Here is a 25,933-nt window from a genome sequence, read left to right as displayed (position 1 = left end):
TGTTTAGAATGGGGAAGTGCAAATGTTCCAGTGGCTTGAACACAAATTTGAAACATTCTGATGCTGATTTATACTTTAAACACCAACTGTGTTTTTTCCTCAAGTGCAAATAGTTTTATAAACAGGATCCTTAAGTACTACATATTCCAAACAGTATGCAAGCTGTCTAGCTTGCTCCTAGAATTTTTTTAAAATTAAGTAGCTGTAGGATTATATACACTGAATGATCAAATTAGACCCAGAAGGGGACATTCAACACAGTGTTAAACTTGAACTTAACATTTAAAAACATTGTTTCATTCTCTGAAAGCACAGATTGCTCAAACCAAGTGCAAACAATGCCCCTGTATTAGAACACTGAAAGCATGAGAGAAACTGACAAGGAAGCCAGTCTGGGTTCAGGGTGTGGCCTAGCATGGCAGAGGCCTGGGACCCCCGTCTTTCCCCCAGGACAGGATTCAGAGTTCCCCTACTCACAGAGAGCAGAGTTTGCTGGGGAGAGGTCTTTCCCCATGGGATCCCCACAGTCCACTTCTCCTGCCACATGCAGAAAGCCTGTTGCTGGGGTGGGGAGGAGAAAGGAGCAGGGTTTGCAGGAGATACAGAGCAATAGGGTCTGGTAGCTTACAGCCACTGCAATACATGAGGCAGTTCTGTCAGAGCTATGATTTCAGTGGGCTCAGCTAGTAGTCACTAGACAAGTCACAGGTTTCAATATTATCTTCACAAGCATGAAAACCAGAAACTTACCTTTTTTAAAAAATGTAAGCGGAGAGTCTGATGTAATCACATGACTCCAGGAGCTGGGGCCATAGACGGGGCCAATAATATTTATACTTAAATCTAGCCATAGGAATTGAGTCCTTTTAGCACCATTAAACCCACACCACAAATTTTTAGGACCTCAACAACCTGTTCATTTTTAAGTGCATATAGAGGGGTCATCCATCCCAGGTGGATCAGGTCTACCTGTGAAAGACTTATCCAGTCAACCCTTGTTTCAGAGAGGTATTTAGGTAAAAAGCCGGGATCCACAGTAGGGTCTTTTCTATATTAGTCATTTTTTTTACCTTGAGTTAATTGATTGCCAGTTTACCTTCCAGCCCTGTTAACTAACTCAAGTTATCTGGACACTCCCCAAATGTTTGTTCCAGAATACAAAGGGATTGTGGTTTACCTTGCAGTTTAGTGTCTACACCAGCCTTTACAACTTTTACCTCCTTTGAGCTAACTAGCAATAAACTTGAGGTAAAAAAGCTTTACTGTTGACCTGGTCTAAATCCATGTAGCTAACTGGCCTCACTGAAGCTGTGCTTATTTACATCAGCTGAGGCTGTTTGATAATTATATTCAATTAGAAATTGTCTCTAGGCTATCTGTATGTCTGTGACTGCATCTATACGAACCGGTGACTGTAGGAGTTCAATTTTCCATTTTTTATGTATAAATCCCATCTCGTGATAGCAGTAAACCAACTAGGGAGTGTATTTGAAAGTCATACCATTACTGAAGTGCTTTAAATCACTTGGCCTTTGGTCTTGTGCTTTATAAAGCACTTTGAGTTATGCTATAATTGCCCAGAAACACACTGCCTGTCATGCTTAAAGGTACATTTTTCAGGGTTGGCAGCCCTACAATTTGATTTACCTTACTAAAATGATTTTCCAAAATGGTCTAATTTTTAAAGTTCCTGTGTTCTCAACTTCCATGATTTTATCATGACTATAGTGATGTTTTTCTCAAAACCCAAGCGCCCAGATTCATGAGGATCTCAGCTTTCATTAAAAAAGTAAGTTTCTAGCCCTCATGTTTACATAGACAAGCTTGAAAATGTGACCCAGGTGCAGCTTAAAAGATCAGAAACTAGAAGATAAACACAATGAGCCCAAAATTTGTAATCAACCCTCCCCCCAAAAACAGCAACAAAAACAACCTCATGATTTTGAATGAGTGGGTGTGGCAATACTGAAGTTCATGTAATTCTTTATTGGTGTACTTTCTATATATGTATTTAATAAATCAATTCCAAAAGCCTCACTTATATGTAAAGGAGTACTTGTGGCACCTTAGAGACTAACAAATTTATTTGAGCATAAGCTTTCGTGAGCTACAGCTCACTTCATCGGAATGCAACCAATGAAGTGAGCTGTAGCTCATGAAAGCTTATGCTCAAATAAATTTGTTAGTCTCTAAGGTGCCACAAGTACTCCTTTTCTTTTTGCGAATACAGACTAACATGGCTGCTACTCTGAAACGTATATGCAAGACTATGAAAACAACCTGCTACGGGGATGCAAGGGTGACAACAACTTATTTAGTGAGGAAACTTATGAACAATTATACACTATAAACAATTAAAAAATGCTTTTAAGAGCTATGAAAAATACCAGTGTCCTTTTTACATAAATGACTGTGCAATGTTTGGCTAATATAGCACTTTGTTTTGGGACTGTATAATACATATTCACCTTACCCCAGCTGATAAATTTGAGATTTTTTTTTTGTAAAACTACTCACGTTATATTTTCCTAAATAAAAACCCAAACTACATAAAAAGGGAAACACCTGGAAACCCATATATGAGTGAGGAAGAAACATTAATTATTTTTTATCACAGGGCTTTATAATGGACCTGAGTATAAAGAGTATAAAGTTTCCTACTGTAATTGGTATATACATTCAACAGTTTTATTGTATGTCAGAGCACATAATTTTGCACAGCTGCTGGAGAGGCATTGCTGAACTTTCTTTTCCTTGACAAACACCTATTAAGCAGTCAGCATAAACTCTTCTTGTTACAACCCCTGACATCACCCCACAGCAAGTGGACACAGAACAGCAATTACTGAATTGCGTATGAAAATTATGGTTTTATTGTCTACACAACTGAAGGTTTAACTCTGATTCCTGCTCCCATCAGCTCTGTTATAAAGAAGTAATTCTTTCACAGAATAAATAAGCACAGTATACCATTGTAATCTAAGGAACAGGCACTATTTATGTATTAGAAAGACTTGTTCACAATAGTGCTAGCAGTCTAATGGTCCAGAAGCCACTACTTTAGCAGCTGTAGAGAAAGAAAGCGTGAATAACAAGATATTATACAGAATTGGATGTAGCCTTTGAGAATACAAATGGAATCACTCCTGTTGATACAACTGTCCTATCTGTTAGTTTAACAAGCACGATTGATAGGTAGGGACCATGTATTTAATGTTTATATAAGCGTCTTCTCCACCATAGCGCTCAAAGGCTTCCAGTGTCTCTTGAATCAAATCTCCAATATTTTCACGCTTCTGCTGGCTGTAGTCAATACCGTCTCCTGAATTAACTGGTTAATAAAAACAAAATACAACATTATGTTAGAGTTTTCCTTGTAGCTTTCTGAAAACATGACTTAGCTAAATAGAATTGCTGGTCAATGACAATAACTTCACTGCAATCTTTATCCTGTGACATATAATGTTGCAGGATTTAAATATATGAAATTCTATCGATCCATTCATCATCCATCCTGTTCCCACTGAAGTTGTCACTATGGTCTAAAATCTATTTGTAATGTGCCCATTATCTTAGTATCTCGGTGCTATTCTGGATTTTAAAAATACAGAAAACAAATTTTATTAACATCCACAGGCTTTGGCTCTGGAATTCCCATAGCTAGTCAGTAACATCTTAAAACCATTACAGCTTCATTTCGTAGTGATAGTTGGGACAAAACTCAATTGCCCAATATATAAATGCTTATCTCTGAGAAGCTAGGGTCTGTTGTGGTATGAAATCCTTAGTGGATGCTTTTTTGGGATTGTTCCATGCTAAACACCAGATCCACATGCCTACAGTGTTTCAGATAGTGGAGCTCAAAGAGGAGGTGTCACTTCGCCAAAGAGATATATTTGGAGCACAACGTACCACTCAGTCTACTTCTACTCTCTGAAAAATGTGTTAAATTAAGTCAATGTCAAGAGGACACATTATTCTAGCCCATAGACAGAACAACAACTTTTGCAGCCTTCTCTAATATGGAGCAGGTTGAGAAGTGGCTGTGATGTTTATTTGTGTATAAACAGCATATTAGCTAATGTTAAGAGCTCAGTGTAAACTGTTGCACAAAAGTTTTAAAAATGAAAAATAGTGATGGATAATTCTGCTCCCAGGGATTTTAAGAGAGATTTAAAGGGGAAAAATGTATTACAATTTGCCGGAAAACAGCACTTCGAAATCTCCAAAGAGCTGACTCTCTCAGCATGAATATTCTCCAAAACGTACAACAACTATAACTTGGTAAGGACACTGGATGGCTTAGGGAATTGTCAGTGGGCTCTAGTCCAGCCAGGATATGTAGTCTCTGGTAGTGGTTACTATCTGATGCTTGTTTGGTGGTCAATGGGAAATTAGTTAGTGGCCTCGCTCCAGTTATTAATGGACAAGAATCTACATCGTAAAATTCAGCATCTCAAATAATACTATCTAGCCATTTTGTTGACAGGTTTAGCAGACAGGCCAAGGATACAATTATCAAGGACACTGAAACAACTTCTCACTGCTAGTGACAATGGTTCCTTTCAGGTCTGGACTAAGGCATGTTAAAAGGGTGGGCCAGATTTTACTGCTGCCATATCTGCAGTGCCTGTTCTTTAGAGTGCAGATCTACAAGACCCCAATCCAGCAAAGCATTGAGCCACATGCTTAATTTTAAGCACATTAATTCAATGGGACTACTCACGTATTTAAATTTAGGCATCATTCATGCTTAAGTGTTTTTCTGGATTTGGGCCCAAATGACTCCCAGAGCTAGATCTGGATTCTGGATTTCTTTCATTCTCACAGAGAGAAACTGGTAAAAGTTTTGCCGCCCTGTACACATGCAGAGATCAGCTGAACAATGGTTACGTGAAAAATTATCCTAATGGTAAAAATTTGGTCCTAGAGAACTGCTAACACTCTGTTACAGTTATATGTATAACATTTTATCAACCTTGTAAACTCTTATGCTTTATTTATTTATTTGCAAAATGTTGTATAAAATTATGGTATGTAAAGACAGGTATTCTCATCTGAAAGATATTATGATGATGGCTCCCTTTTAAAAAAAATCACCTCTCTATCTGATTACATTAGTGATTTCAGAACACATTCGTGACACCAACATTCACTACTATGGAAATGGCTATGATGTTAGAAATAATCGACTATACCATCATGTAGAAGACAACAAGGTGGTATTGCCGCAGATCATTTTAATTTACACAAGATAGATTGTCAATCAGCAATGGTAAGAAAGCAAGCAAGCAAGAAAGCATTACAAATCAAATGGTGTTTTGGTTAAATATGCTTTTATCTAACCAAAAAAAGGCTGTAAATTGATGGTAGCACTTCATCTATGAAGAGAGCAGTACTGCCAACATTCCTGACAGCGCTTGATGGTGTTTGTGATTTCATTAGCTGCAGCAGGGGAAGCCCTGAACCGTGAACTTGCGTCTTGGTAGATAAGTAAAGGAATTATCAATTTTCAAATTGTTTGCTAAAATCTGTAATTTTTAATCCTACATTCTCTCTGATAATGAGTTTAAACAGCTTTCATATGTCTTTAAAAAGTCCATTCAAAATTCCATAATATTGAAGTAACAGTGATATATCACGAAATGGGAGATCTGGATTAGGTCTCCGGAGGATGACTATGCACTTCAGTTGTGGTGGGGACAGGATTTATGTTCCAGCTGTTTCCTGTGCAGAAGAATTTGTAGAAGCATTCAATACTGGGAAAAGACGTGTAAAATATTTCCTACATTAAATGGCTTTGGAGGTTTGATTAAAAGGTAGTGTTCTAGTGATTTCATCAACTAAAGCAGGTCTTGACAGGTAAAGGTTAGGGTTAGGCAATGATAAGGGAAATAGTATGCAAGGGATGGCTGAAGTAATGTGCAGACTATCATTACAAAAAAAATTCATCAGACATGCACACCCTGTGCAAGGTTCATATCCTCAAGCCAGTTATTGTCCACTCTAATTTCAAGACATGGCTTACAAATGACAATACTAAAAAGGTTATTGCAGCATTGAAGTCCTCTGCTAAGTACCACAATAGCCATCCTACATAGCTATAGGAATTAGCAAATCTTTCAGACAAATAAAGTAATGATTAACCTAACAGGACAATATCCACCCCAGCATTTGTCAACACTAGATGGATGAGCCAGACTGATTTCCTCAGCACACCGAAGGCTAAATATCTAGTCCATAATAATGATGAGTACTTGGAAAAAAATTGCTACCGAATTACAGCAGTCTCAGTATTCCCTGCTCCGGTTTAACTTTATTTCACTGTTAGCTTGTATATGGAGCCCATGTTGTCCGCCACAAAAATGCTGCATATGTGATGTGTGAACCTGGATCTGATTCATGCTCTTTAAGAAGCTGTCCTTTGCAACAGTAATTAACAAGGAGGAAATGTTAGAAAGCACATTTGTCATACTACGATGTCAAAGTGAAATATCTGGCAGATTCAGCATGGATCAAGAAATCTGGTCCTTAGAGAAAATGTTGTTACTTGTATAGAACATGCGTATTGAAAGAATATTAAGATTTCAGGTCTAGAGGACTGGAATTGGGAAAATATTTTTAATTCCTTTCCTGGATCAAAAAAATAGTTTCTCTGCCTCCTAACAGTATATGATACTCAAAGGTGAATTGAAAGACCTACTTTAGTTGATGAAATCACTAGAACAAAGATTGAAATCACTAGAACAAAGTGGCATTCCTTACAGTGCTCTAGTGATGCCATCTGCTGTAGCAGGGCAAACACAGAGCTCTGAGGGCCTCAGTACAGGTCTGGGGAGGGGAGTGCAGGAGGATGTGAAGTTTGCTTTAAAATGTATTTGAGGCTAGACATGTTTCTTTTCATGATTCAGGATACTAAAGTGTAGGATACTAAACAGGATACTAAAATATTATTTGTTTTCCAGTTTATTTAATTATAGCTCATTTTTAAGTTTCAGAGAGTTAGTATTACAAATACAAATATTAAAATCATGACATATTAAAGAAGGAAAAGCAAAATCTCTCTCAAAATGTTAAGGATTGAGTATATGAGGGCAGTCGTCCTGTCCTGAGGGGAACCAATTTGCAAGATTCAATCTGATCTACTCTTATCTCTGGGAGTTCTTTAGAACCTTAAAGTGTACTCGAAATTCTTTTAGTTTATTAGCGCTCTCTTTTAGGCAGACCTGGTCTCCTTTTATTCAAGGTGTTTTAATCGGCTGGATGTGCTCAAGCACCTCTGTGTAAATCAATGGTACTAAAGCTTGCCATTGACAATGACTGTTTCCAAGGTCCTACTTCATGGACCACATGAATTAAAACTGGAATGGCTGTACAACCATAAAGGTAGAGAAGTCATAGCATTTGGAATATTACAACTTCCCAAGATTTTAAATTCTTCAAATCTGCTCAGGTCTTGTTGAAAAGAATGAGATTCAAACAGCCATCTGAAGAGACTTTGAAGCAGGCCCTTTACTCCGAGCTTAAACTTTTTATTTTTAATAACAAAGACATGAGACTGTAGTCAAAGACCATTCAACTATTTCATTTCTAATGCACAAAAAAAGGATTTAAAATTTGTATCCTGGGATATGCTGGTTCCAGCAGACATTTTTGAACAAATCAATAATAAATAATAACAATAATACATAAGTACTCCTTTTCTTTTTACATAGCTCTTATGTAATGGTTTTTATTCATAGATCGCAAAGCACTTTACTATGGAGGGTAAGTATCATTCTTCCCTTTTTTCATTTGGAGAAACTGACGCACAAGGAAGTGAATTTTGCATTCTTTTGCCAAAACTCTACTCCCCCTTACCAGTTAGTATCAATCCTCATTGCCATCTCAAATGTGATGAAAAGGGTGCAGTTCTAAATTACTCTTTTGCTTCACCTTGTGGCCTGGACTGTTTTAAATCATCACTGTGTAGCTGGATACAATCCATTTAATATGCCTTAGGAACCTCATATCAAGAAGTATTATCTATATTCAGTATACTGCAATATTGCTCTGCCGAGTGTTCACAGAGAGGAAAGCGTAGCAAAGCTCATGATGAAATTGCATGATATGTCACAGCCACCATTAATTAAAGGCTTGTTTAATCCACCACATGGTCATCTGCCCTCACTTCGCCCATTGTGGATAAGTTTTACTGAGTGAGGGATTTACGGTAGAAGACGTGTGGCGAGCTTCATGGTCCACAGAGAAAGAGATAAATAATTGTCGTGTCTCAGACCCCACTCATTCATAGAATCATAGAATATCAGGATTGGAAGGGACCTCAGGAGGTCATCTAGTCCAACCCCCTGCTCAAAGCAGGACCAATCCCCAACTAAATCATCCCAGCCAGGGTTTTGACAAGCCTGACCTTAAAAACTTCTAAGGAAGGAGATTCCACTACCTCCCTAGGTAACGCATTCCAGTAGTTCACCACCCTCCTAGTGAAAAAGTTTTTCCTAATATCCAACCTAAACCTCCCCCACTGCAACTTGAGACCATTACTCCTTGTTCTGTCATCTGCTACCACTGAGAACAGTCTAGATCCATCCTCTTTGGAACCCCCTTTCAGGTAGTTGAAAGCAGCTATCAAATCCCCCCTCATTCTTTTCTTCTGCAGATTAAATAATCCCAGTTCCCTCAGCCTCTTCTCATAAGTTATGTGTTCTAGTTCCCTAATCATTTTTGTTGCCCTCCGCTGGACGTTTTCCAATTTTTCCACATCCTTCTTGTAATATGGGGCCCAAAACTGGACACAGTACTCCAGATGAGGCCTCACCAATGTTGAATAGAGGGGAACGATCGCATCCCTTGATCTGCTGGCAATGCCCCTACTTATACATCCCAAAATGCCATTGGATTTCTTGGCAACAAGGGCACACTGTTGACTCATATCCAGCTTCTCGTCCACTGTAACCCCTAGGTCCTTTTCTGCAGAACTGCTACCTAGCCATTTGGTCCCTAGTCTGTAGCAGTGCATGGGATTCTTCTGTCCTAAGTGCAGGACTCTGCACTTGTCCTTGTTGAACCTCATCAGATTTCTTTTGGCCCAATCCTCTAATTTGTCTAGGTCCCTCTGTATCCTATCCCTACCCTCCAGCGTATCTACCTCTCCTCCCAGTTTAGTGTCCTCTGCAAACTTGCTGAGGGTGCAATCCACACCAGTCTCCAGATCATTAATGAAGATATTGAACAAAACCAGCCCCAGGACCGACCCTTTGGGCACTCCACTTGATACTGGCTGCCAACTAGACATGGAGCCATTGTTCACTACCCGTTGAGCCCAACAATCTAGCCAGCTTTCTATCCACTTTTATAGTCCATTCATCCAACCCATAGTTCTTTAACTTGCTGGCAAGAATACTGTGGGAGACCGTGTCAATAGCTTTGCTAAAGTCAAGGAACAACACGTCCACTACTTTCCCCTCATCCACAGAGCCAATTATCTCGTCATAGAAGGCAATTAGATTAGTCAGGCATGACTTGCCCTTGGTGAATCCATGCTGACTGTTCCTGATCACTTTCCTCTCTTCTAAAAGCTTCAGAAATGATTCCTTGAGGACTTGCTCCATGATTTTTCCAGGGACTGAAGTGAGGCTGACCATTCTAAGGATCCTCCTTCTTCCCTTTTTTAAAGATGGGCACTACATTAGCCTTTTTCCAGTCATCCGGGACCTCCCCCGATTGCCATGTGTTTTCAAAGATAATGGCCAATGGCTCTGCAAACACATCCGCCAACTCCTTTAGCGCTCTTGGATGCAGCGCATCCGGCCCCATGGACTTGTGCTCGTCCAGCTTTTCTAAATAGTCCTCAACCACTTCTTTCTCCACAGAGGGCTGGTCACCTCCTCCCCATGCTGTGCTGCCCAGTGCAGTAGTCTGGGAGCTGACATTGTCATCCTGGGTTTATTTACTGCAAAGAAAATGGAGCCTGCTGAACCAGTTTCGCACCAGACATGAAATTTGTGCTGCAGCAGAATTTTGTGGCATTTTAGCGACAGTCCGCTATGTCAGTGTGGGCAGTCACAAACCATGACACCTATTATTGAGGACTGCAAAATGACTCAACTTCCTGGAGGTCTCCATGCCTTGAATATCGTTGATAAGAACACTGTGGCTTGGCTTGATTGGATTGCATACACCAACTAAATAAAATCTATATTTGCGCATGACAGAAATAAACAATTCCTTTAGCATACTGACAATAGTCTCCACTACATAAATGGAGTAATTCTGAAAGCGACTGCATATACCAAATGATCAGGCACAAAGTTAAAGTTAAAAAAAAAAAGTATGATTGTCCTTATCATTACTTTGCTGAGACCATAAAAAGGGACACCAACATGTTAATTTTTTTAACGTTCTGCTTTCCTTGTATTAAAAACATCTTTAATTATTCAAACTGAAAGTATTTCACAAAGCTATGGGGCCAAATTCTACCCTCTAATATGCACAGAATTCCCACTGACTTTACCAAGAGCTGTAGTTGCATATCCAAAGGCAAAACTTGGTTGCCTAATTTACGTTTTACTATTGAGGCCGATCATTTATCTTTTATGATGCTACAGTGTTTAGTTGCAAACACTACAGGGGAAAGTTTAAATCTAAGGAGAAACCAGATATGTTTGCAATTAAACAAACACCAAAAACATACACACCCATGGAAACATTTTCTATTTCTCTAAAATGTATTTTAACAAAACCTTTATTTTGGTCTAAATTTACTTGGTCTCTCTAGGTATTGTATTTGATGATACCTTCTTAATTCTTACCCTCATTTTCTTGCTTTAACAATAGAAAGAACCTATATTTTGTGTTGTCTTCCATATGTGGCTAAATTTTAGTTTACTTCGTAAATTAATATTTATTTTTAGAATAAATGTATTGTTTAGCTAAAAACAATTCTGATAGTCAACAACCTGGTGAAAGAATGGAAGAAATAATGTGATTGGAAAGGAAACATATGACTTACTTACGTTTTTAGTAAAGATGCAAGCCTATTGGAAATAGTTTTAACTACTTGTAAATTGCTGCTGTAAATTTTTTTTTTAAATGAGCCAAGATAGCGGCTGTTATCACAGTTTTCCGTTTCCAGAAAACATTAGCAACATCAGATGCAATCCATTCTAAGTCCAGCTTTTTTTTTTAATTGAGACACTAAAATGAAAACCAAATCACAGATTTTCTGACAAATGTTATTAGCAAACATAGTCAACCAATAAAGGGGAAAAAGATATTTCTAAAATTATTTGTCTTTTTAAGTACTTACATTTCTCTAACAAACTTTATCTTTGAAGTCTGCCCATGTTTGTACTAGTGATCAATATCATAACAAAGCAGTGTTAAATAATCTTAGATAAACAGCAGGCATGACAGGGGACAGAAGCATGAAGCAGAAACCTTAATGGCCTTGATGCACTGTTTACTGTTGCAAAATAATAAATTAGGTCACAAATCGTGCTTAAAGTGCAAAAAAGGTTGCACCATTTGTGCAGATCAGATGTTTTCCCAATTATTTTGGATATAACTGAGCTTGTACAAAGTATCTTTTGTTTGTAGAAAAAAAGTGTTTATGTGCAAAATGGATTTACTAGCCATGAGCTGAAATTACATTTGATATTATTTTATGCTAAAGTTCTGTTCCAACTGCTCAATTAATGCAAAATTCATGATAACAATATATAAACATACATAGACATGGAATAAGCATTATTTAGTTGATAAAGTAACGAAGTGACAAAGCAGAAAGTCCAAAATATTGTAAAGATCATTGATTTTATTATAAACCATAATCACACAATAATCCATATTTAATAAAACCATGTTAGTTCATACTTAAAATAGAGATGCCCCATAATATGTCTCCTTCTTTAGGAAAGCTTTTGTTCATATATTCAAAATGCTGAAAGGAGCAGGGTCCCAGGGCTGTACGAGTGGAAAGTTCAGTAATTCATGACTTAATATTAATAAAACTTTAGGATATGTTTGTATACCTGTCACCATCTGTTATGGAATATGTTTAATCTTCTTTAAATTTTTCTTTTACAAAAATGAATGTAAAGTTCAAGGGCTCAACCCTGCATAACTTGCACGATTAAAAGCCTCTGACTTCAGTGAGAGATTTGGAACTTCACTGACTGCAGAAGTGGGCCCAGAATTGTCATTATAATGTAACCAGAGAAAAAAGTTAAAGAAATAAATTGTTCCATGAGCATTAGTCTGAGTTCCTGTGACAAAAATGAAGAAACTAAGTGTGCCTAAAATCGCCTGTTTATCCCTTTTTTACTGTTCCCTAATGAAGTGGACCTAAATGGAAACTTTAGGACAGTGAAGGGTGCTTAAAGACAGAGAAGGAAATGGCTGTGGAGGGATGTGCAGATTCTCTAAGACGTATTTTGTTTATGTACAGAACTAGGATTGAACACTTGTATTTATGAAGATTAGAGGATTGGCAGTTCAGGAAACTTAAGTGTGCTTATTTATTCTCAAGCTAGGTATACAGTGCTGACAGTTGCAAAATGAGCTTCTTACAAATCCATAAGAATAACCTTAACCCTGACCTCTAAAGCAAAAAATATTTCATTCTTTATACTGATATCTCGTTTAAACAGAACTAGGCAAACTTTGTCACCTGAACAATGTACATGAAGGTTAGAAGTGTATGACCCTCCCATGGGTTGAATTTGCATTCCTTTTATGAACAGTCTGAGAGTCGCAATAAATGAATGCTCACCAAAAGCCAGTTAATAAACATGCATTTTTCAGCAGAGAAAGCTTCCATTTGAATTGGTGGCAGCTTTTCAAACAAAATGAAGTATGTATACGTTTTACATTATTGGCAGTAAGCCAACTTTACAATAAACTGACACATTATAATGCTGCAGTCTTTATTTACAGTGGAAGATGTGATGCAGCTAAAAGATGGAAGGAAGGTTATTCACTTGTCATTAGCCTTCTCTGAATACACTGTCTTTGCAGATGCACCATTTTTGTACTGTGAATGCTGAAACCTTTTGAAAGCTGTAACGCCATGGGCTGCACACACATACCTTATCCAGAACCAAATGTTTTGAGTGAGGCTATAAGAATCCTTGTTTCAAACTGGCCCCTCCCAGTTATTTCTGCTTTGCAAAAGTCTCTCTGAAAGAACTTGCAGGAAGATAAGTAGCTGGGAAGAGGCAAAGGGAGAAACACTCAGAACTTCAGTTATAGATGAGTTACCTTCATTTCTTCTTTGAGATTATGTCCCCACTCTTTTGGGACTTAGCAGCTGTAACAGACCCAGGTGGAAGACTGAGGAGCACTTAGTTCAATAAAGACTGAACTCTCCAACTAAGCATCCGTTTTAGCACCAGTACTGACAGAATAATGTTGACTAAAACTGAGCATTGAGCTCCTCACAGCAGCCTTACAGAAACAGGCAGGCTTTTCAACATGCTATAGAAAATGACTTTCTTCTCATAGAATAAACACTGAGGATATCTGATTCTGGACTGATGTTTGGTTCTAGTTAGGGTGACCAGATAGCAACTGTGAAAAAACGGGACGGGGTGGGGGGCAATAGGTGCCTATATAAGAAAAAGTCCCCAAAAACGGGACTATCCCTATAAAAATGGGACATCTGGTCACCCTAGTTCTAGTGGATCTGAATTCAGAATATCCTCTAGTTAGAAATGGTTTTCCCTTCAGACTTCCCCTCAAAAGCAATGAATAAATCAAAGAAGATTGCTGAAAAGGCTTTGCCTTACCCAGATAGGTCAGCGTTCACTAAATGTTCAGTTAGTGCAATATTGCTTCCTCAGACAAGTCATGAGATTTTTGGAAACAAGATGAGGTTAATACACTGGTTAAGGTGAAATTGTGAAATCCCTTTGGGGAGAAATTTGGAGTGGGAGTGCAGCACCACCATGTCCTTGAGGAAGACTGTGAAAGATGGATTTGGAATGAATACCTGAATCTCACTCATTCACCCTCCACACTGATTTATTAGCCACAAACAATGTAACTTTCCGAGAGAGGTAGTATGGAGAACATTCCCCAACAGACACAAAGGGAAGTGATAAATCTTGGTTGTATTACATTTTATATTCTATGACACTGGTGAAATTCATAGTGTATAGATCTGGGATCTGCCAAGAGGAACCTCCTACAATATAGTTGTGGTAGAAGGTTTTCCTTAAAGATATCACATGGAAATCTCATGCAGCAAAGTATGAGACCTAGCAGCACTAAAAATGACTTGATTGATCCTTGGGGTTGCAGTACTATTATTAGCTTCATGTCCATGAATGTCTCTTCTAGGAAAAAAGCTGTAGATGCAGAAGGGGGAAAGGGGGAAGGGCAGTTCCTGAGTTTGTAAGAAATTGACTTCTCCTGGTTTGTGTGGCAGTTCAGACCTCTGAAGGGGAAGCAGACTGTATGAAATAATGCTTGAAGAGACTGCACCTTGATATGTAATCTTGCTAAACAGTGATGTGCTTGTATTCCACAGTGAGCAGCTATGTGTGAGGCTACTACCATAATGTGAAGTAAATCCACTCTACCCAGCTGCTAATAAAAGTTGCTGCAGGAGCTGAGATAGGTGGTCTGTCATGGGAGTACCAGCTCTGGAACTGTCTGCCACTTTGGATCTACCACTAAGAACCTCTCTGAGTCTGAAAAGCTGAGAACTAGATTGTGGCTGTTGGTAATGGCACTAGAAATTAAACTTTAGAAGCCGGGATATCCCATCATTCTGTGGAGAAGACCAAATGACATGTTCAGTATAGTCTCTGGGCCAGCTCTACATATCTAGGACATAATCATATAATAACCTCAAGCAACGACAGAGCTACCATTCAGAACAATGGGAGTTTTGTACAGAGAGAGAGAGAGAGTAGAATATGGCCCTTATGTAGGATTCCATCTCCCCCCCCCACCCCATCTATCAAGAGCTTGGTACTGCCACTTGGGTCAGGCAATAAGCTTTAGATTTGGACCAAAGACAGCAGAATTAGACATACAGTGTGGCAACACAGAGAAAATGTTTTTCTCCGGATACTTATGCAAGTCTTTATGTGATTAGTTCCTTTGCTACTTACTATAAAATCATCTCTTATTTTGTCATTTTTCTGATGGCATGATACTTTGTACAATGTGTTTTCAAAACACCTACAAATTTTCCATCGGGACTACAATGTAATGGTATTAAGACATTTAATTTTTCCAAAACTCTAATGCAATTGTGTATAATCTGATAAATAAATATATAAATAAATAAAACTGGTTTACATAAAACCATAAAATCAGAAATTGCTAACATTTTCTTCTGAAAGATTGTTATTGTTAATACACTTTCCAATGTTTTAAGAGGAAAAATGTTTTCATATAAGCAAGCATAATTTATTTTGTTAACTATTGTATTATTCTTTTTGTTCATTATTTTAAGATAATAGTATTGTTCTTCCAAAAATGTTATCTCATTATCTCCCTCCCCATTTAAAATAGTATTTTTGTAAAAAGCAATAATAAAATATATTTACAGGAGAGGGAATAAAAAAGGGAGTTTCTGCTTTACTGTATCTATGCTATTATTCTATTGTTGGCAAGTATATTAAAAAATGTCTAGTACTACTATTTGAAACAATTTTTACATTTGTAGAACTGGAATAATCGACTAGCATATCGTCCCCTATAGTCATATTTGTTTTCCACATCCAATGAATGTAATGTACATAGAAGGAAAAACTCCACTGCTTTTCTTTTGAACAGGGCATATGAGACACACAGTGGGGAAAATTCTCTTCCTTTAGATCTATAGTACTTTACTGAAGTCTAGGGAGTTGCATGGTTGCAACAGCAAGCAAAACCTGACCCAGTGACTTACAAGTGAAATATTCCTGGCACTCTTGTACTTAATATATTTATTGTATATATTTTTGTCTAGAGACTGACCTAAAACCAAATTCTGGATTGGAACAGCCCCAAATGTGGGAAAAATCAAATCTGGATATGAATGTTGCTTCTCAGTTTAATTTTTGTCTTTACCTGCTGCTGATGTTCTGGGAAGGCAGGAAGTGAAGTAGTACTAGTTGTGTAGTGGTTATCAGAGTCATCCTCCATAAGCAGGGCAGAATGACTTAGTGTGGATGCTGAGGAGAGCTTGGTGGGCTATATACTGCCCGTCCTTAAAAGAGAGCAGTGTACACTCCCAGCTAGCATATGATGCATAGTCTGGGAGTCTAAACCATGTCCCCGTTGGGAGTACGGGGACAGGCCAATTAGCATAGAATGGAAGCTCCCCATCTCATGCTTTCTTGAGGTCTAGCCATGTATCCTGACATATTGCTATGCTAGGACCGAGGGACATGGGGTCAGAGGCTCTCTGTGCAACCTTCAGCACATCCACACAGAACAGGGCAGAATACAACCCCTTTATGTTCTCTATAAATACTACTACAAGTTTATTAAGTTTGTCTTTACAATTTTAACCTCTGATTCATTGTTCTCAGATTCTATGCCTGTGACTTCTGAGCCTCAGAGAACTTGAAGCTGTTGACTGAAGCTGAAGATTATTTTATACATATGTGCACAGGTGGGGAAGACAAGAGAGAGAGATTACTGGATGCTCCAGGTCAACTTGACTAGTCTAGAGATTTGTTACAAACAGCCAGGAACACAGCTAACTAGCATTGTAGTGTACTGTCTGGTTGAATATTTGTCAGTTTACATTTTCTTATGTTATAATGAAGAATGAAAATAAAACACTGTGAAGAAAATCTACTTTGGTGACTAAAACATGCCTTCTTGCACACTGATGATCTTTGAGCATAGATATGCTTGGACTGTATTTAGTTTTACATTAGAACCAATGAAACAGCCATTTCCATGAACAGTTAGGTTTTTGTAAGTATGTGGTATAGCCTAGTTCAGGGATCAGCAACCTTTGGCACATGGCCCACCAGGGTAAGCCCCCTGGTGGGCCGGGCCAGTTTGTTTACCCTCCGGGTCTGCAGGTTCGGCCGATCGCAGCTCCCACTGGCCGCGGTTCACTGTCCCAGGCCTATGGGGGCTCCGGGAAGTGGTGCCCAGCACATGCCTCAGCCTGCGCTGCTAAACAAACCTGCCCAGCCTGCCACAGGGCTTATCCTGGCGGGCTGCATGCCAAAGGTTGCTGATCCCTGGTCGAGTTTAAAAGATGGCTTGCAAGAGGAAAATGACAAGCATCCAAGTGGGAGAGCTTTTAAAAGAAAGATCTTCTTACACTTTTCCTGAAATGTTTATTCTTCACTGCTTCACTTTGGGTAGTCAACCTCCTGGGAAGAGATGGAAAAGCGACACTTCACAGAATGCCCTCTCTGTCTCTCTCCAGTAGAGCACACACGGCTGTTTCATCTTATAGTTTGTTTTATGATAAGGGAAGCCTTGTGTTTAAAGGCCTGTGTCCCAACTCTGCAGATGCAGTGCTGAATTGGTTCCCCTGGAAACAATGGCTCAGGAGCGATTAATAGAAAGCACTACTTGAGAAAAAGATTGTTGAGGATTTCCGGAATAGTGGGCCATGGCAGCTCATGTAGCATGGAGGCCTTTGAAGAAAATCTTTGAAAGTCATTTTAAAGAGGGAGGGATACACTATACTAGCTTCTCTCAATTCCCGTTAACATGATGAGCAACTGCAAATAATTCTCCATATATCACCAAACGGCTGGGTCACTGAATACTGATTTATGGAGGATGCTTCCTGAATAATAATAATTATATATAAAACATTAGACGTGCTAGCTTCTTTACTGACAAATAAAATAGACAGTCCTTGTACCAGAGTGTTTACAGTATAAATGTAGACATGACAGAGGAAGTGGCAAGCAACAAACAATGAGGGAAAATAGGGAGATGGGAAGCCAAAAGATGTAGTCATATGGTTACTGAGCTTTGTTATAGGCATTTCTTGAAGTTTCTGATTTACACACCCACACATACACAGTGGTACAATGATAGTCTTGCCATATATATTTGGAACAGAGTCTCCATTATAATTCTAATTATAAAAATGTCAGTCAAGGAGCTCTACTAACCTCGGCAACTGTGTTTCTGGGCTGAGGGTGATCAGTAAACATTGTGTCGCTTTAGCTTTGTCTTGTAAAATATGGTTTAGTTTTTATTTTACATGTGCCTATAACTTTTGATAGGCACAATGTGTAAATTAAAATAGGTATTTTGCAGGCACTGAAAACGCACAATTTTTTACAAGATTTGCAATTTGTCCTTTGCACCCCTGGGTCACTGCAGAAGGACTGTGAAGCATTCATGGGCCACAATCACAGTCTGGCTGGCTCCCTTGTATAGGGTGACCAGATGTCCCGATTTTATAGTGACAGTCCTGTTATTTGGGGCTTTGTCTTATATAGGTGCCTATTCCTCCCCCCGCCCAACCTCCACCACACACATACCCCTTGTTCCAACTGTTCACACTTGTTATCTGGTCACCCTACCCTTGTGGGTAGTCTCAGCTGTGAGGTCAAGGAATGAGGCAAGTCCTTCTAGACCAGGGATGATGTACACTGGCAAGCCGTTTAGGGAAGTCTACATTGCAGCTGCGTGTTTTGTGACTAAATCTAAAGCTTTCTTTTCTAGTGTTGTAAATCCAGCACATTTTTTTGAGCAATTTATTAGTTTTAAAAGTGACACTTTCCTATGCTTGCAATTCCTTCTTCAGACCCACATTTAATGTGATCCTTAAAATAACTAATTTGGGATTATCTAAAAATCTTTATCTACAGGGAAGGCTGTATTAAAAACTTTGATTATGAGGACATGGCAAATTGCTCTCTGATGTGTTTGGTGTTTCCTTCCCCCTCTATCCTCTCTATCCTCCATCTCTATCCTCTTTTTTTAGAATGTAAGCTCCCTCGGGGAGAGGCTGTGCCTTCTTTTGTGTTTGTACAGCAACTAGCTCATTGTGAGCGCTACTGGAAACAATAACTAACAGCAAAAATGAAACAAAACCAGAAAAGACCTCATCTTATATTGGCAAAATTAAAACATTTCTATCAATTTTTGAAAATAACAAATCAAAGTTAATAACGAACTGGAAGAGAAGCCCTTTTGTTATGTTGTCAATTTAAGCCAAAATTTTCAAATGTGCATGCCTAAAGTTAAGCACTAACTCCATTTGTAGACAGCTAAATAAGTGGGCTGATATCAATATTTCCCTGAGATTCCGCCCTGCCCCTCCCCGACTCACGAAATGAAAGCTGCAGATGCTCAGCACCTCTGAAAATGAGGCTGCTTACTTAGGTATCTAAATATATCTGTCTACCCTTAGATCCCAAAATTTGAAATGCTTTGTCTTAAATGATCAGTGTGGTGGTGGTTCTTCTATTTTTATTTAACCATAGCTGTTTTTATTTCTATACAAAGTCAGCAACAAAAAAGTGACAAAACTCCTGCAGAACTTCTTATAGTTCTTCTAAATTGTTTGTACTGGAGTGACATGTAAAGGCCCCAACCAGGGATCGACGCCCCACTGTGCTACGTATTGTACAGAGATAACAAAAAAGATGATCCCTGCTCCAAAGAGCTTCCAGTGTAGGTAAAGACCATTACAAGAAGATCCTTTACAATATATAAAGAAAAAATAGAGAGTGATCATGAAGTAAAAGGAACAACAAATGTAACTCAGCTTTTCCCCTTGTCTATAACATCCACACTTTGTAATATGCTAAAAAAAAACCCTCTCAGTGACAAGGCGGAGAGGGGGAACGAATGATGAGAGAACATTTAACTATGTTTAGAAGCCCCAGAACGCAAAGCTCAGCAAAATTCTGCAAAATTAGATTTACAAAATGAATCCAAGTTGCTCAATATTATAAAGCTCACACTACACAAAAAAAACCCAAACAGATCTACTTTCTGATTTTGCAACCTCTTACACACATATGTAAGAGGTTGCAAAATCAGGGCCATAGTGTGTTTATCTTATTTCTAATAATATCCTAATTAAATAGATCTGTAAGGCAATCACATACAAGGTTCGGCAGGGGAAGTAGAAGTGAGTGGCAACCTAGGCAGCAGTGACCATGAGATGGTTGAGTTCCTCACAAAAGGAAGAAAGGAGAGTAGCAAAATACGGACCCTGGACTTCAGAAAAGCAGACTTAGACTTCCTTAGGGAACTTACAGCAGGCTCCCCTGGGAGGCTAATATGAGGGGGAAAGGAGCTGCTGGTGCAGAGCTGGACTCAGCTATGAGCTCAGGCCTGTGTCCACTGAAGCTAACACATTGAGATCAGTGGGAGAAGGACCAAGCTCTGTGATTGTGCTAAGCATTTGTTCTTAGTGGGTGGAATGTTAGTAGGAACATAGATTAACTTTATCCTAGTGATATAAAATAGTTTTTATATTAGTTCAAGGAAGAACATGCTCATTTCCTCTATATGAGACTAAAACACAAAACCAACAAATGTAATGGGGGGAGATGGATGGGAGATGTCCAGAAAATCTCCACGCCAGATTTTAGCATTGAGAGGGAAGAAGATGAAGTAAGAAAGGATACAGCCATGGGTAGGAGAATGTATATAAGGAGCGAGGGCGGTGTGGATACTAGTCTAATAGGTTATACTGGCTGTAGAATGACTGTGCCTAATAGGGTACAAAATGTGAGCGAGTCCAAACAGCAAAAATTAAGATGTTTGTACACCAATGCGAGGAGTCTAGGTAACAAAATGGAGGAACTAGAGCTACTGGTGCAGGAAGTGAAACCAGATATTATAGGGATAACAGAAACATGGTGGAATAGTAGTCATGACTGGACTACAGGTATTGAAGGGTATGTGCTGTTTAGGAAAGACAGAAACAAAGGTAAAGGGGGTGGAGTAGCATTGTATATCAATGATGAGGTAGAATGTAAAGAAATAAGAAGCGATGCAATGGATAAGAAAGAGTCCGTCTGGGCAAAAATTACATTGGGGAAGAAAACTAGTAAAGCCTCTCCTACGATAGTGCTTGGGGTGTGCTATAGACCTCCGGGATCTAATTTGGATATGGATAGAGCCCTTTTTAATGTCTTTAATCAAGTAAATACTAATGGAAACTGCGTGATCATGGGAGACTTTAACTTCCCAGATATAGACTGGAGGACCAGTGCTAGTAATAATAATAGGGCTCAGATTTTCCTAGATGCGATTGCTGATAGATTCCTTCATCAAGTAGTTGCTGAACCGACTAGAGGGGATGCCATTTTAGATTTAATTTTGGTGAGTAGCGAGGACCTCATAGAAGAAATGGTTGTAGGGGACAATCTTGGCTCAAGTGATCATGAGCTAATTCAGTTCAAACTAAATGGAAGGATTAACAAAAATAAATCTGCAACTAGGGTTTTTGATTTCAAAAGGGCTGACTTTCAAAAATTAAGGAAATTAGTTAGGGAAGTGGATTGGACTGAAGAACTTATGGATCTAAAGGTAGAGGAAGCCTGGGATTACTTTAAATCAAAACTGCAGAAGCTATCGGAAGCCTGTATCCCAAGAAAGGGGAAAAAATTCATAGGAAGGAGTTGTAGACCAAGCTGGATGAGCAAGCATCTTAGAGAGGTGATTATGAAGAAGCAGAAAGCATACAGGGAGTGGAAGATGGGAGGGATCAGCAAGGAAAGCTACCTAATTGAGGTCAGAAGATGTAGGGATAAAGTGAGAGAGGCTAAAAGTCGAGTAGAGTTGGACCTTGCAAAGGGAATTAAAACCAATAGTAAAAGGTTCTATAGCCATATAAATAAGAAGAAAACTAAGAAGGAAGAAGTGGGGCCGCTTAACACTGAGGATGGAGTGGAGGTTAAAGATAATCTAGGTATGGCCCAATATCTAAACAAATACTTTGCCTCAGTCTTTAATAAGGCTAAAGAGGATCTTGGGGATAATGGTAGCATGACAAATGGGAAGGAGGATATAGAGGTAGATATTACCATATCAGAGGTAGAAGCGAAACTGAAACAGCTTAATGGGACTAAATCGGGGGGCCCAGATAATCTTCATCCAAGAATATTAAAGGAATTGGCACCTGAAATTGCAAGCCCATTAGCAAGAATTTTTAATGAATCTGTAAACTCAGGAATAGTACCGAATGATTGGAGAATTGCTAATATAGTTCTTATTTTTAAGAAAGGAAAAAAAAGTGATCCGGGTAACTACAGGCCAGTTAGTTTGACATCTGTAGTATGCAAGGTCCTGGAAAAAATTTTGAAGGAGAAATTAGTTAAGGACATTGAAGTCAATGGTAAATGGGACAAAATACAACATGGTTTTACAAAAGGTAGATCGTGCCAAACCAACCTAATCTCCTTTTTTGAAAAAGTAACAGATTTTTTAGATAAAGGAAATGCAGTGGATCTAATTTACCTAGATTTCAGTAAGGCATTTGATACCGTGCCACATGGGGAATTATTAGTTAAATTGGAGAAGATGGGGATCAATATGAACATCAAAAGGTGGATAAGGAATTGGTTAAAGGGGAGACTTCAACGGGTCCTACTGAAAGGAGAACTGTCAGGTTGGAGGGAGGTTACCAGTGGAGTTCCTCAGGGATCGGTTTTGGGACCAATCTTATTTAATCTTTTTATTACTGACCTTGGCACAAAAAGTGGGAGTGTGCTAATAAAGTTTGCAGATGATACAAAGCTGGGAGGTATTGCCAATTCGGAGAAGGATCGGGATATTATACAGGAGGATCTGGATGACCTTGTAAACTGGAGTAATAGTAATAAGATGAAATTTAATAGTGAGAAGTGTAAGGTTATGCATTTAGGGATTAATAACAAGAATTTTAGCTATAAGTTGGGGACGCATCAATTAGAAGTAACGGAAGAGGAGAAGGACCTTGGAGTATTGGTTGATCATAGGATGACTATGAGCTGCCAATGTGATATGGCTGTGAAAAAAGCTAATGCGGTTTTGGGATGCATCAGGAGAGGCATTTCCAGTAGGGATAAGGAGGTTTTAGTACCGTTACACAAGGCACTGGTGAGACCTCACCTAGAATACTGTGCGCAGTTCTGGTCTCCCATGTTTAAAAAGGATGAATTCAAACTGGAGCAGGTATAGAGAAGGGCTACTAGGATGATCCGAGGAATGGAAAACTTGTCTTATGAAAGGAGACTTAAGGAGCTTGGCTTGTTTAGCCTAACTAAAAGAAGGTTGAGGGGAGATATGATTGCTCTCTATAAATATATCAGAGGGATAAATATAGGAGAGGGAGAGGAATTATTTCAGCTCAGCATTAATGTGGACACAAGAACAAATGGGTATAAACTGGCCACCAGGAAGTTTAGACTTGAAATCAGACGAAGGTTTTTAACCATCAGAGGAGTGAAGTTTTGGAATAACCTTCCAAGGGAAGCAGTAGGGGCAAAAGATCTATCTGGTTTTAAGATTCTACTCGATAAGTTTATGGAGGAGATGGTATGATGGGATTTTGGTAAGTAATTGATCTTTAAATATTCAGGGTAAATAGGCCAAATCCCCTGAGATGGGATATTAGATGGATGGGATCTGATTTACTATAGAAAATTCTTTCCTGGGTATCTGGCTGGTGAATCTTGCCCATGTGCTCAGGGTTTAGCTGATTGCCATATTTGGGGTCGGGAAGGAATTTTCCTCCAGGGCAGATTGGAGAGGCCCTGGAGGTGTGTTTTTTTTTTTTTTTTTTTTTTTTGCCTTCCTCTGTAGCATGGGGCATGGTTGACTGGAGGGAGGCTTCTCTGCTCCTTGAAGTTTTGAACCATGATTTAAGGACTTCAATAGCTCAGACATGGGTGAGGTTTTTCATAGGAGTGGGTGGGTGACATTCTGTGGCCTGCGCTGTGCAGGAGGTCGGACTAGATGATCAGAATGGTCCCTTCTGACCTTAGTATCTATGAATGTATGAATCTATGAATCTATGACTACACCCTTATTCTTTCTTACTTTTACAGTATTTGGATAAAAGAAAGTCACAAATGTGTAGTATCATTATAACCAGAAAAGGCACATTTTTGTCCATGAGATACCACACAGAGTTTAGAATGAAGTAACACTGAGTGATAAGTAGTTATCTCTGGGAAATCAGCTTTTAACTTACCCTTATTTTATATGTAGGATGTGGAAATCAGCTTTGAAGATGCTCTTATTTTATATGTAGATTGTGATTATAACCCTCCAGTAGCAAAGCAAGGCCTACATTAGACATTTTTTAATTCTTAAGAGTGCAAACTAGATATCTAATATCTGGGTTTAACTGGCATAATGTGAGGAAGAGTTAGATGGTAATAGTTACAACAACAGAATGTTGCTAATGCTTAGAGTACACATGTATTTGTGCTGAAATATCACTAAACTTATATAAATAGATCCAGAATGAAAATCAAGGAATTTCCCTATTGAACTAAAAACTTGGTTTATTTCCATAAACCAAATAAAATTTTCAGGAAACAAACTCTAAAAATTATTGATGTAGAACAGTTTTATTGCATCAGCTGCAGAGCTCCACTGAAGAAAACAGAAGGAAGAAACCCTTAGGCCACATTTTGTGTGACCTAATTCTTTCAAGGTTGCATTCTGGCAAATGTTTAGGAATTGACAATATAAATGAACTACAGCTCCCACTGTAATGTTTTCATGGAATCTCTGCATAACCTGAAAACAGTGCACACTGCACCAAGACTATAGTACATAGTTTTTTTGTATAGTTTAATTACTTTTGGATGTAAATGAGCAGAAAAACAATTATCACTCATCCAGCAGGAGAAACAGCTACGCTTCTGTAAGTTTCTGGTATTCTAATGCTAAGAATGTCAATTCTAAGTTTCAAAGAAGCTGTAATATAAACTGCAAGGCAGTTAATGGTTAGTCTATTAGATTTTGGTGGAACTGCAGTCAAATCAAGGCAAATGAAGGAAAAAAGGAAAAAATAAACTCATACAGTTAAATCCTGATTGGAGCTGCTGGTGCAGAGCTGGACTCAGCTATGGGCTCAGGCCTGTGTCCACTGAAGCTAACACACTGAGATCACAGGTTTCAGAGTAGCAGCCGTGTTAGTCTGTATTCGCAAAAAGAAAAGGAGTACTTGTGGCACCTTAGAGACTAACAAATTTATTAGAGCATAAGCTTTCGTGAGCTACAGCTCACTTCATCGGATGCATTTGGTGGAAAAAACAGAGGAGAGATTTATATACACACACACAGAGAACATGAAACAATGGGTTTATCATACACACTGTAAGGAGAGTGATCACTTAAGATAAGCCATCACCAACAGCAGGGGGGGGAAGGAGGAAAACCTTTCATGGTGACAAGCAGGTAGGCTAATTCCAGCAGTTAACAAGAATATCAGAGGAACAGTGGGGGGTGGGGTGGGGTGAGGGGGAGAAATACCATGGGGAAATAGTTTTACTTTGTGTAATGACTCATCCATTCCCAGTCTCTATTCAAGCCTAAGTTAATTGTATCCAGTTTGCAAATTAATTCCAATTCAGCAGTCTCTCGTTGGAGTCTGTTTTTGAAGCTTTTTTGTTGAAGTATAGCCACTCTTAGGTCTGTGATCGAGTGACCAGAGAGATTGAAGTGTTCTCCAACTGGTTTTTGAATGTTATAATTCTTGACGTCTGATTTGTGTCCATTCATTCTTTTACGTAGAGACTGTCCAGTTTGGCCAATGTACATGGCAGAGGGGCATTGCTGGCACATGATGGCATATATCACATTGGTAGATGCACAGGTGAACGAGCCTCTGATGGTGTGGCTGATGTGATTAGGCCCTATGATGGTATCCCCTGAATAGATATGTGGACAGAGTTGGCAACGGGCTTTGTTGCAAGGATAGGTTCCTGGGTTAGTGGTTCTGTTGTGTTTGTCCTGACCCATAACTATTTCACATTTGGTGACAATGTAT

At 38.9% G+C, this 25,933-nt stretch overlaps 1 protein-coding gene across 5 annotated transcripts in view; it reads right to left on the bottom strand.

The window, feature by feature from the left end:
- Positions 1 to 2,846: 2,846 nt before the first annotated feature.
- PACRG (parkin coregulated) overlaps positions 2,847 to 25,933 on the bottom strand; it is a 507,299-nt gene continuing 484,212 nt past the window's right edge. For 4 of the 5 annotated variants that reach the window (XM_043511266.1, XM_038397809.2, XM_038397810.2 and 1 more), the window contains one exon: positions 2,847 to 3,331. In XM_043511266.1, the coding sequence (XP_043367201.1) occupies positions 3,171 to 3,331 (161 nt within the window). In that variant the 3' untranslated portion in view covers positions 2,847 to 3,170. The remainder of the gene's footprint in view (positions 3,332 to 25,933) is intronic. The other variant, XM_043511265.1, reaches the window with a different exon arrangement.

Source organism: Dermochelys coriacea, chromosome 3, assembly GCF_009764565.3.
Source record: "Dermochelys coriacea isolate rDerCor1 chromosome 3, rDerCor1.pri.v4, whole genome shotgun sequence".
NCBI lineage: Eukaryota > Metazoa > Chordata > Testudines > Dermochelyidae > Dermochelys > Dermochelys coriacea.
Note: the sequence above shows the minus strand (reverse complement) of the source record. Positions and strands in the feature narration are given on the sequence as shown.